A 12,525-nucleotide genomic window follows, 5' to 3' on the forward strand; every position below is an offset into this window, starting at 1 on the left:
GGGATCCTCCCGGACCGGGGCACGAACCCGTGTCCCCTGCATCGGCAGGCAGACTCCCAACCACTGCACCACCAGGGCGGCAGGCAGACTGCCAACCACTGCACCACCAGGGAAGCCCCAAGAGGAGATCTTTTAAAGTATCTCATGGGAGTTTTTAAAATAAAGGGTGTGGAGGACTCTCTCCTTGGGGGTCATTCAGTGCAGGGCTGTGACTCACATGTGGCCCTCAGAGCTGCTGACTGCAGGAGGAGCCTATTAGCTAAACGGCCCCAGGCTGCTGGGCTTGTTATGGTCTTTGCTTTGTTTTTAATAGCTTTTCTTTGCTCCTGTCTCTGCTCCTGTCAGGTGTCACACTTCTTATTGCACTCAGCACAACTCCTCAGGCTTCTGCTTCTAACTCACTGGGGGGCAGGGAAACTGTGGGACCAAGCATGGGGCAACCACGTGTAAGAGAAGGAAAGAGATGATGAGCCAGCTCTTCCGTGAGGTACATATCTGCCTTCAGTCAGGGGATCACACCCTGGTGAAGCTCTTAAGGCACTTTTTTCTTTAATCTCCTGATTCTCGGCCACGCTCAAGACAGCCTAAAGGCCTCTGGCGAGGAAGGCACTTCAGTAGCAGGAGAGAGAAGAGGAAATGAAGGAAAGAGAAATAAGCCAAAACAAGAAAAAAGGTGAAAGAAAAGGACTCAAAACAAGATAAATGAGCAAAAAGAAAAAGCACAAGAGAAATCTCCAGCAGAAGGTTTTCTGGACACCCGGCCCTGCCTTATAACTAAGCAAGGAAATGGGTTTCTCGGGGTTTATGACTTCCTTCCCTCTGGGGCTCACTTCCTCTCTTTTGTGCTTGGCTCCCAGTTTCCCTGTGGCTGGGATCAGCTGGGAGGCAGCAAGGAACACTGGGCTCCAATCCCATGGCAGGGGCCCCTGCTCCAGGGAGCTTGGCCAAAGACGAGCTTTTGCAAAGAAGTTACACAGCACCCCAAAGATGCTGCCCAGCTCATGCTCCCCGAAGGACTGGAATCAGGTCTGAGACAATGTTGGGGGTCTTGGACACACACGCTCTCACAGCCTGTGGCCTAGGGCTTTGTGTGAACTATGATCCCCAAACTTTCCTACAGAAGTGAGGGGAGGAATTGGGTACCTTGGGAGGCTTACAGAATGGAATCTAAAGGAAGGTGCTGTATTTAAAATTTTCATGTATATTTTCATTATACTGCAGTGCTTTTCCACAATCCTTAAGTATATCTATACACAAATACAGAAATGAAAAATCAAACAGGGTAAAATTTTAACAATAGGCAAATCATATATGCGTGGTCTTCATACTGTTTTTATTTTTACAACTTTTTGTTAGTTTGAAATTGTTTCCAAATAAAAAGTAAAAAACAAAAGCAAAAAAACCCAAAACAAACCTCTGATCAAGACTTGGATATATAATTCCATTTCACTTATACCCAGAAAAGAGGAAACAGAAAAAGCCAAAGAGGAAAGTGGCAGAGAAAGAGAACAGGCCAGAAAGGGGAAGAGAGAAATGGACACAGAGGCAGGAAAGCCCTGGATGGAGGCTGGGGAGGCAAGGTAGCTCACTCTACTGGACTTAGGGTCTTAATTACACTGCCCTCGGACAGGCTTATTGGCTGGTTACCTCCCACCCCAGCTCTGAGCCTACCCCTCTAGCCTAAACCTCAGATACCCACAGGAGAAGTCACTCCCTAACCCTGTGGCCAGCGAGGTGACAAGAGCAGCACTGCTCACGGCCAGTGATGGAGTCACGGATGTCTGGGTGGCTCAGCCACCACTGTACCTGTCCAGACATTCTTTGACATGGACAACTGACCTGAAGTGCTATTCGGAGGCAGCTTCAAGTCGAGGGCCCCAGCCTGGCCTCTCTCCCTTCTCCAATTTGCCTGGCCTCCTCAAAGCCCCTTCCAGGCATGGACTCAACTACAGTGAACACCAGCCCTCCTGGGAGCTGAGAGCCTGGCGTCTACACACGTGCTGGCAGGCTGAGCTCTCAGGCCTTTGAGAACCCTTTGGGTCCAGAGGCAGCTCCCTCAAGCTCCTGTGCCTGTGTGCAGATGGGCAGTTCTCTAGAAGCCGCCAAGGATAAGCTGGCAGGTGATGTCTTTTTTTTTCAGGAAAATTCTATTTTAAAATGTCTCACATGTAATCGACGACACAGAGGCTAGAGAAACATGGATGAATCAGCATAGATCACCATTTGATAGAAAAACACCACCTATTATCAGGTGTGTTTTATTATACAAAAGTTAATTTTTAGGGCCTCCCTGGTGGTGCAGTGGTTGAGAGTCCGCCTGCCGATGCAGGGGACACGGGTTCGTGCCCCAGTCCGGGAGGATCCCACGTGCCGCAGAGCGGCTAGGCCCGTGAGCCATGGCCACTGAGCCTGCGCGTCCGGAGCCTGAGCTCTGCAGCAGGAGAGGCCACAACAGTGAGAGGCCCACACACCGCAAAAAAAAAAAAAAAAAAAAGTTAATTTTTTAAAAAATTTAAGTTAAATTGGAAGGTTCCAGGTAGAAGTTTAGACTCCCAAGATTCCTGTTTTGAGGCTCTTTCCCCAAAACTGAAATTTTTTCATGGAGATTATAAAAGAAATTCATAAAATTCTCAAAAGTCCCTAGTGATGACTTTCAATTTAGAGAAAATCAAGTCACACTAACGTGTGCAACAAAAGTCAACCTTGAATGTGAAACCAGGCTAAGCTGCCAGCATCGTTATGCCAAACATGCAGAAGAACTACAACGAAACACATGTGAAACATTACCTGATTTGGATGTAATAATAAGGACTCGATCATCCAGTGTTTTTATCATCTTCTTGAAGCCACAAAGGGCTTCAGAAAGCTGAATTTTCATTTTCATGATCAAGTCATGGCCTCGTCTCTGAAAGACACTATGATCCTTCTGATCAAGCACAATTATGACATCACCAGGCTCCAGCTCAGGCTCCTGATCTCCTTCTCCATGAAACAGTATCTTTTGCCCATCTTTCATACCTATGAAACATCATCCCTTTCTGATTAGCCACTTCTCTTTAAAACCGTACTTCCGACAAAGCTTTTGAAGAAGGCTCACAGAGAGCCCTCTGCGGGTTCTTTATTCATCAAACCTCCCAACCTCGTGCAGGCCTGGGGCTGGGATTACCACTGACCAAGAGGCCTCACTCTCCTCAGCATAACGAGGGTCCTCAGCCAAGTGTGCAGCAGGGAGAGTGGGAAACGAGGCCGCCACATCGCAAGTTCACCGCGCACTCCCCGCCCTCCTGGCCATGCGATGCCACAGCTGACTGCACTGTGAGCAGAAGGTCACGGCCTGCTTCTTGACGCACAAGCAGCACTGGGCTCTGGGGGCCTTCTACTAAGTCTCTGTGCACACAGGCAGTGTTCAGTCCCTCCACGTGTGTGCTGGTTTGGGTGTTGATTTGTGTACTTTGGTCTCTCACCTAAATACATTTGCTGGATTAGGAAGCCACAGAATGATCAGGGGTAACAACTAAGAGGGAAAAAGACCCTAAAATGATGGCCCCAGGCAAAATGAACAGCAGGAGGAAGGTGCTGGATTTGGGAGAATCTGCTGCAACAGACGGGAAATGTGTGGAGAAAAGGGACATACAGCTACGAAGACTTAGATAAGCTTTTACGGCCAATGAGCAACAAAAGTCATTAGGAATGACACTCCCAGTGACTCTAAAGTAATGGTTTGAGAAGGGCAAGAGAGGGCAGTTAACCAAAATCAAGGTTAAGTGACTTCCAGGGCATTGGAAAACCTTACAAAGAGGTTTTGTAAGCAAGAAAACTTTGGCAGGTGACACGGATGGAAATAAAGCCAGGGAGGGTCAATGGAAGATGCCCTGGGAGTTGGAAGAACTGACGGCACACTCTAACGGCATTTAAATACCAGTTGTGCTGTGTCTCATTTCCCCCTTACCTAGCCCTTGTGCCCCACAATCAGCACCTCAGATGCACGTCCACCAGCGTGGGGCGCTAGTGCTGCGCAGACTCACCTTTCTCCACGTGCACCTCGATAATCTTCTTCTCTCGGATGACCTTGGCACCACTGCAGCTTTCACAGCGGTCCTTGGGGTTGATGCGCTCGCCCTGGCCCTTGCACTCGATGCACACGGTCTGGATCTGCTGCACCATGCCCGGTCCGATCTGCTGGATGTGAATCTGCATCCCTCGCCCCTTGCACACTGGGCACTTCTCCACAGATCCCTTCTTCCCACCAACGCCTGTGGGGAGACAGGAACAAGGCTGTGCTCTTCCCTTAGAAGCGTCTCTGCTGGGTGCCACCACAGAATGATCATGAGCCATGAAATTGGACACTGGGGTTTGAATTCTGACTATTTACAATCATGAAAAGCCATGTGGAAAAGTATGGATGATTCTAGCCAAGCAGACAACATCCAGATGTTAACATGTAAGCGCAAACATTTGTGGGTTTGGCTATACCAAGATAAATTCATTGCTTTAACTTCACCAAATGTGTTTTCTTCCACCCCAGGGTGGAAGAACACACATGCCTACGTGTGACCAGTGGAGACTGGAGAAAACAGCCCTGTCCACAAGGGTGGCTACCCAGCCCAGCCACTTCTCTGTGGGACAACGTGTGACCAAGTCACCAGATCTGACTTTTCTTGAAAAATAAGATTTTTTAAAATTACGTTAATTACATTTACATTTAAATCAAGGACAGCAAACTATGGCCAGCTGCCTAGTTTTGTAAATAAAGCTTTATTGGAAGGACAGGTATGTCATCTGCTTGTTTACGGTCTATGGCTTTTTTTTTTTTTTTTTTTTTTTAAACAGTACGTGGGCCTCTCACTGTTGTGACCTCTCCCATTGCAGAGCACAGGCTCAGTGGCCATGGCTCACGGGCCCAGCCGCTCCACAGCACGTGGGATCTTCCCGGACCGGGGCACGAACCCATGTCCCCTGCATCGGCAGGCAGACTCTCAACCACTGCGCCACCAGGGAAGCCCGATGGCTCCTTTTGCAATAAGAGTTGAATAGTTACGACAGGGACTGCATGGCTCACGAAGCCCAGAAATACCTATCATCTGGGCCTTTACAGCAAAAGTCTGCCAATCCCTAGGTTGGGTCAACCATTCTTGATTTTTATATTTTTAAAATAATTGTCAACATATTAAATAAATGTGCAGTCCAAATAAAAAATGTACAGGGCCAAATGAAATGGATTTGGCCCTCAGGCTACCTGTTTGCATTCTCTGACCTTCACATTTAAACAGATAAATTATTTTTCTCTGAATCGTAAAACAGTAAGAATTGTTTCCAGATCTAAGGGACCAGAACTATGAGACTCATTCAGAAATTAATTCTTACCTTCACATTTCTCACAAATTACATTTTTCTGGAGAGCCAATTTCTTTGTGACTCCATTATATAAATCTTCAAGAGTTACAGACAACTGATGTACAACATTCTTGCCTTACCGAGGGAAAAAAAAGACCAATTAGTAATACTGTATTAAATATACCACTGTATTAAATATACCACTGTATTAAATACTACCCATATGACCTTTAGTGGTATGAAGTCTCAAACTGTGCCTGTGTCATTCATTCCCTTCCCTGTGGGAAGCAATGCTTGCTTCTGTTACACCTGGCCCATCCTCTGGCCCTTTGCCAGTATGAGAACTAATACCCTTTCTAGCTATGAGCTAATTATTCAATCATTTATAGATGTCAAAGACTTTCATCTTTATTTTCTAAAACAAATCTGAGAATGAGAGATCAATGAGGAAACCCAAGGCAATGTTAAACAATGAGATTGGTTAACTAGGTTCTCCCCATGAAAGGAGCCCTTTTCTTATAGATGATGTACGAAGTCAGTCTCTGGACCTTTAACTGAAACTCCTCCTTGAACATAACGTCCTTTACTTTTTGAGCCCTTCTATGTCTTGTGGCCAAGTGGGAACTCTTTCATCTGTGGAAATCTTGTCTGTGCATCCAGTACAGTGGGCCTTTTATCTTCAGGGTGGGAGTCTGTCTGCTCTGGCACCATACCAGCCTGTGAGGACCCACAGCATCAGGTCCCTCTCTGCTGCCCATAGGGCTCTCGAGGTCACCGAGATGCTGTCCTTGTTTATTGGCTGTCAACTTTGAGAGATGACTTAATTAAGGGCGTGAAGTTTTTCATCTCAAGACAGTGAGAGAGCTAGGCAAGAGGATACCCAAGGTTTTAATCACATCCACACTGTCAATTATATGAGCAGGCAACATACCCAGAAAACAGGGTAAGAATTTTTCCCTAATAAACACTTTGTGATTTTCAGCACACTGTATTCACAGAATTGACAGCCAAGCTTTTCAAAGCTCAAAGTCAATTATAATGTGAGAACAAGTACAGCCTTATTTATCCAGGGGCCTCTTGTTGACCTCAAACCACCCTTCTTAAACCTCAATGCAGAGCTTATTTTGATTTCACCCAGGATTTTAATAAGCTTGGTTATCTATCTGGTTTTGAGGTCCAAAGCAGAGTATCAACCGTAAGCAGGACAGGGGAAGGGGGCTATTAGAGACCACTGGTAACAGAGGTGACAGTCCAGAGCCTGGCAGGAGGTAAGAAGTAGAAAAATTAGGAAGAACAAACCCAGAACTCAAAAACAGGGGCCTGGGGCCATTTCACCAACAGCTAAGTCTCTCAATTCACCTCTGGGGATGAAACTGCTAGTCCTAATGCATTCTGAAGAGAGAGGCAAAGTAGTTTCTTTTACAAAGATGTTCAAACATCAAGGGGTAAATTTTGTTACCTAGAAAATCTCCTGAGCAGGCTGAGAAAATGAGGCCACACTGCACATGGCAGAGCACCAGCCAGAAATAGAGCCCGCGGGCCCAAGTCAGGAGGCATGGGAGGAAGCGTGCAGGAGGGAAGAGCACTCTCGGCAGAGGTGTCACTAATAACCACAGGAGGTGCCACTTATGTCCCTTAGGATCATAAATGGAACCTGACCCCAACAAAAGAGAAAAAGAGGGCAAGAGGAACTCGAACTTCCTCCTTTCTCCTCACCGCCATTTGCTCCTGTTTTTTGCCGTGGGCGAGCGGCGGGGGGTGCATACCATTTGCAGGATCTTAGTTCCCTGACCAGGGACTGAACACAGCCCCCAGCAGTGAAAGCACCAAGTCCTAACCCCTGGATCACCAGGGAATTCCCCACTTGCTCCTTTATATGTGGTGTTGGGAAGGTGTCAGGCAATTAATTGCTAAATGCACTAAGAGATTCCAGGTAGACTAAACAAACGATGAACTAAAGCTAATGATCCCCAAACATGACAACTACACCCTTTTAAGGCATGATCTTGTCCTGATTCCAGCAACACGTACAATTTGGAAACTATAAAACTTGCTTAACGTCTTTCAAAGCAGTTACCTCTTCTCTCTCTAGCCATCCGTCCTCCGCCACCAAAGAACATGTCAAAGATGTCCATGGGGGAAGAGAAGCTGGGGCTGCCTGAGCCTCCTTCCTTAATTGCCTGCTCGCCGCCCTGGTCATAAATGTCCCTTTTCTTTGGATCTGAAAGCACTTCATATGCCTGGGATATGAGCTTAAACTTCAAAAGAAAAAAAGAGAGATTAAAAAGAGAAGGTTTGAGTTGTTCATGAAGCAAACCCACCATATAAATGCAATGACAGAGGGATTCTACACCCAATCCCCCAAACTAGCAGGTCTATATGTTATCTGAAACCTGACTTTTCCATTTAATCCCTTTGTAGAGTGGGATACATAGGGCAAACATTACTAAGGGATGAGAGGCAGGGCCACTGCAGAGAATAAGGATACAGAGCAGTAAGGAGGAGTTTCTCCCTCCTCAGGCTGCACCAGACAGGAAGAAGTAGAATGGAGCTAAGATGTACTGAGACCAGGCCAGGGCTTAACCTACAACTGGATAAAGCCCATGAGGGCTGCTTTCCAGCTCAGGAGGGCTGCTTTCCTAGGTTACTAGCATAAAATGCAACTACAGACATCCTGTGAGCATCCATCCGCATGCAGGCTGCAGACACTGTGCGCAAACCTGTCCTGATCTCCCCGCCAAAGTCCTGCCCCTCCCATAGTCTCCCCCATAGCTCACTTATTGGCAATTCCAAAACCTCACTTCCTCTCCCTCACATCTCATCTGTCAACAAATCCTTCTGGTGCTACCTTCAAATGTCCATCTCCGATACCCTAAGACAGAACACCCCATGTGTCACATGCCTGCCAAAAATGTATCCTGGAATCCAACTGTAAGAAAAGAATCAGAAAACCCAAATTGAAGTATATTCTGCAAAACTAAAAGACAGGAAAACTAAATGTAGTGTGTGACCCTGGATTGGATCCTGGACTGGATCTTGCACTGGGGAAAAAACTGCTACAAAGGACACTGGAACAACTGGAAAAATGGGAATTTTTTTCTCAATGTTAAACTTCTTAAATTTGATAAATGTACTGTGGTTATGTACAAGGATGTTGTTTTCCCAAAGATAAACATTTAGGGCTGAAAGGTTATGATGTATGCAACTTACCCTCAAAAGCTTTAGCAAATAATAATAATATAGGGAAAGCAAATGTGGCGACCTATTTATAATCAGTGAAGGTAGGTGAAAGAAAGGCAGGTGTTTGTTGTACCACTCTCACCTTTTCTGCAGATATATGGAAGTTTTTAACATACAATCAAAACACCATATAAAATATCCAAAATCCATCCCTTCTCACCACTACCACCACCACGCCCGTCCTGGCAGAGGACACCCTCCTTGGCCTGGATAGCCACAGTGACCTCCTCACTGGACTCCCATCTTCCGCCTTCACCTCAGCTTTCAGTCTGTTCTCTGCACAGCAGCCAGACCTTGCCAGCTAATTACGTCAGTCCTCTGCCCCAAGCCCTCCAAGGGGCCCGGCTCACTTGGAGTAAAAGCCAGCTCTTATTCTGGTCTACAAGCCCAAACTGACACATTTGCCTCCAGCTCCCCGCAATTCTGCTCGTGCACCATTGGCCTCCTTGCTGTTCCCCAATACCAGAGCACTTATTGCCGGGATGGTGTCCCCACTGCAGTGTCAGCTCCATGAGGACAGGTGGTTAGGTCAGCTTTGTCCACTGCCATATCCCCAAACCTAGAACACTGTCTGGCCTGTAGAAAGCACCTGGTAAATACTTGTTATATGAATGGCTCAATTCTGGGAATTGAGAAATGAATAAGTGAGATAGGGTCTTCACCCTCCAGGGGAATGGTTTAGGAAGAAAAAAAAAAACAGAACATACAGAAAAAAAAAAGTACTTTGAATATACAAATATGGAAACTGACAGACACCAGGTTTTCCCTTGTACTACAGATCCCCGATAGATATCTAATAAGTAACTAATAAATGATAGCTAATAAATAATAGCTAACAACTGGGTAATTTAAAAAACTGTCTTAGAGACATCAGAATCATACTCAAGGTAGTTAGGTCTTTTGGTATGTTGATTCTCCCACCATTTCTGTAAAGAAGTAGGTATCGTTCACCACTACTCCTTTCCACAGAAGGAAAATAAGGTGTAGGGATTAGGTGCCTGGTAAGGAAGATCAGAAAGCAACCAGGCCAGGCTGCCCCCAGGGAGTCTCTGGGCCTGTCTGTACTAGGTAAACATGCTTCAAGAGAATGTCCATTAGAAACACTCCGGATAATTGAAAGACTTTTGCACTTAACAGAACAGATGATTAATCTAAAAAGGAAAAGGAATGCCCTGTCACTTGGGGCATTCAACCAGAGGCCAGACCTCACAAAGGGGCGGGGCTCCCACTACCCTGGGGGTGGGGGTGGAGTCTCAGCACTCCAGAGTCTAATTCAGTCCCTGCCTGACCCCCACCCATCTCACAGTTGGAGACTAGTACTCTGACCAGCTCACCTTTCAGACTGTAATAATTTGCTACAGTTCCTTTAATAAGATTATTACGCAGCTGGAAAAATGGCTTCGGAGACTACGTAGCAACTGGGGAAAGTATTTACTATAAAATATTCAGTGGTGAGGAAAAAAAAAAAAAAAAAACCCTATGTGCCAGGATGACCATGTACAATCACCCTGGAGAAAGCCTGGAAAGAAATACAGGGATAGCAGTTAGAGTAATGTGTACTTGGTGGGTTTTCCTCAATATTCTGAAATTTTCTGCACTGTTATGCTCTCTTTTATGAGTTTTTAACTTAAAAATCTATTATTCAAACTAAAAGTTACAGTAGGGCTTCCCTGGTGGCGCAGTGGTTGAGAGTCCGCCTGCCGATGCAGGGGACACGGGTTCGTGGCCCGGTCTGGGAGGATCCCACATGCCGCGCAGCGGCTGGGCCCGTAAGCCATGGCCGCTGAGCCCGCGCATCCGGAGCCTGTGCTCCGCAACTGGAGAGGCCACAGCAGTGAGAGGCCCACGTACCGCAAAAAAAAAAAAAAAAAAAAAGTTACAGTAAAATTGGCCAAAAGACCAAACTCATCTCAAAAGCTGGCTGGGGTTAATAGCCAAGAACATACCCGCTATCACGGCCCCTGAAAAGGACTCGCTTACTGACCCGCTGCCCGTGTGTCTTTCAGAAAACCAGCTGCAGAAAAGTAGAGACTCCATACAGAACACCTGACAACAAACACCGGCTGCCCAATGCTTAGCAACACAGGACAACAGACCACAAAACAAAGACCAACACCCTGATAGCCTTCTCAGTTGCCCTGGAGCAAGGGGGAACGGACTGGCTCAGTCTGTTTTTGAAGAGACATTAACACAGTGACAAACTTGCGGGGAAAAAATTAAAAGGTTCCACCTATGAACAGATAAAGTGGACAAGAACTACACACAAACTTGCACAAAAAAGAAAAGGCCTACACAGTGTGCCCAGCACACAGCAGGACCAAAAAGGAGGTATCTGGCGAGTGAATGAATGAATGAGTCCTCTCTAGGGAACTTTACAGCAGTTTCTATAAATTGTGTCCCCAGTCTCCTCAAACCCTTTCGTTTCTAGGGAATACAGGTAGCAAACAAGGAATCATAATTAAATGAGGATGAGGACTAGACCAGTGGTTCAGCCTATGGTCAGAGGTCGGAAGAAGTTTTAGCTGAGAACTAAATTAAAGGGTTTTATCCCCTTCATGGAAGGTGGGAAGGGAAAAGTATTCCTGGAACATCACAGAACCCCCCACACCTAAGCTGAAAGGGACCCACCAGACACTTCAGGAGCCTCACTTAAGTGACACTAATTCAGTATCTGGCTATAAATAAATATTAGTTTAAAACAAATCAACCACCTCTGCTCAGGCAGGTATATGCAGGGCAACACCTACAGAAATGTAGTACAGGTTAAGTCCAATTTTAAAAAAGCTTCAGAACACCAAGAGCAGACTCACTCCAATGGCACACAGCCATGACTTATTCTTGGAGAGTGCCTGAACTTACTCTTGGAGAGATCTGACCTGAACCAGGGTCAGAAGGCTTTCCCATGTGCCGCCTCTGAAACGTGAAATTAGAAGCCTGGGTGCGCTCTCCTTAAAGGCTACTCTCAGAAACAGCCTACAGTGAATTTAGGGAGCACATCTATGAATCACCAACACCGCGTAGAAAGCCAGTGACTTTAAAAGCTACAGTAAGCCACCTAAATATAGATGAGAAAGAACACCAGTAACAGACAAATGGTCTTCCAGGAAAGCATTTTAAACTTGTGACAGCAACACTCGGCACCTGTGGCTAAATATAAATATCCTATCACTGTTGCCACCCAGCCAACCTTCTTTAGGCAGGTTTCTCCAGCTTGGAAAAGCTAACACAGACAGGTATTTTGATACTACAGTCGTTTCCACGAGTCTAATGCTAGACAGGTAATCTATGGCTTCAAAAGTGGCCCAGGTGTCACTGCTATCAGCTACCACAAAAGCCCCACCTCCCAAAAGCCATCTAGGATATCCCAAGTTTTATAAGAAAATGGCAAGAAGTCAAAGGCGGAGTGGGAAGGCCAACAAGCTTTCCCAAGGATCAACGCCTGATCTTTCTAATCACCTATTCTGGTGGGTAATGAGCTTCCCTGGGCATAAAAAGCAGGTTGACTCTTTTCCTGTGAACTGGATGAAAAAGTTTAATTTAGGCCTCTATGATGCAGAGCATTTTTCAGCCTATTATTATTGGTACTTAGGATCCACTGCGGGTCATTTGTCACAGGAAACCTGTAATGTTCATATAAAATGATGTGTCAGGTTAAAGATCTCCATGTCCCTGTTTAATAAAGAAAAGGTGATTATTCAATGTCTGTCAACCTTGATCAGGCAGGAGACAGGCACACAGAACAAATCCAGTCGGCCATTCTCAAGAAGGACATCGGGTTTGTCCAAGGTACTAACTCAGATTAAAGAAACTCACCTCTAGAGCTTATGCATCAACAGGGAATATGAGCACAAAAATAATTCAACCCCGGTCGTCCCCAGCAAGTACACAACTTCTTCTGGTCGCGTGTGCCTCAGTTTCCCGGCTTGCTGGCTGCCTTTCCGACAGGAATGC

General features: G+C 46.1%; 1 protein-coding gene across 2 annotated transcripts in view; it reads right to left on the reverse strand.

Annotated features, from left to right (window-relative positions):
- The window catches only part of DNAJA4 (DnaJ heat shock protein family (Hsp40) member A4), a 17,765-nt gene that overhangs the window by 3,611 nt on the left and 1,629 nt on the right, over positions 1–12,525 (reverse strand). For both annotated transcript variants that reach the window (XM_007471853.1, XM_007471852.1), the window contains exons 3-6: positions 7,412–7,592; positions 5,365–5,469; positions 4,026–4,253; positions 2,788–3,018 (exon numbers count right to left, since the gene is read on the reverse strand). In XM_007471853.1, coding sequence (XP_007471915.1) covers positions 2,788–3,018; positions 4,026–4,253; positions 5,365–5,469; positions 7,412–7,592 — 745 coding nt within the window. The remainder of the gene's footprint in view (positions 1–2,787; positions 3,019–4,025; positions 4,254–5,364; positions 5,470–7,411; positions 7,593–12,525) is intronic.

This window comes from Lipotes vexillifer, unplaced genomic scaffold, assembly GCF_000442215.2.
Source record: "Lipotes vexillifer unplaced genomic scaffold, Lipotes_vexillifer_v1.1 scaffold334, whole genome shotgun sequence".
In the NCBI taxonomy this organism is placed as follows: domain Eukaryota; kingdom Metazoa; phylum Chordata; class Mammalia; order Artiodactyla; family Lipotidae; genus Lipotes; species Lipotes vexillifer.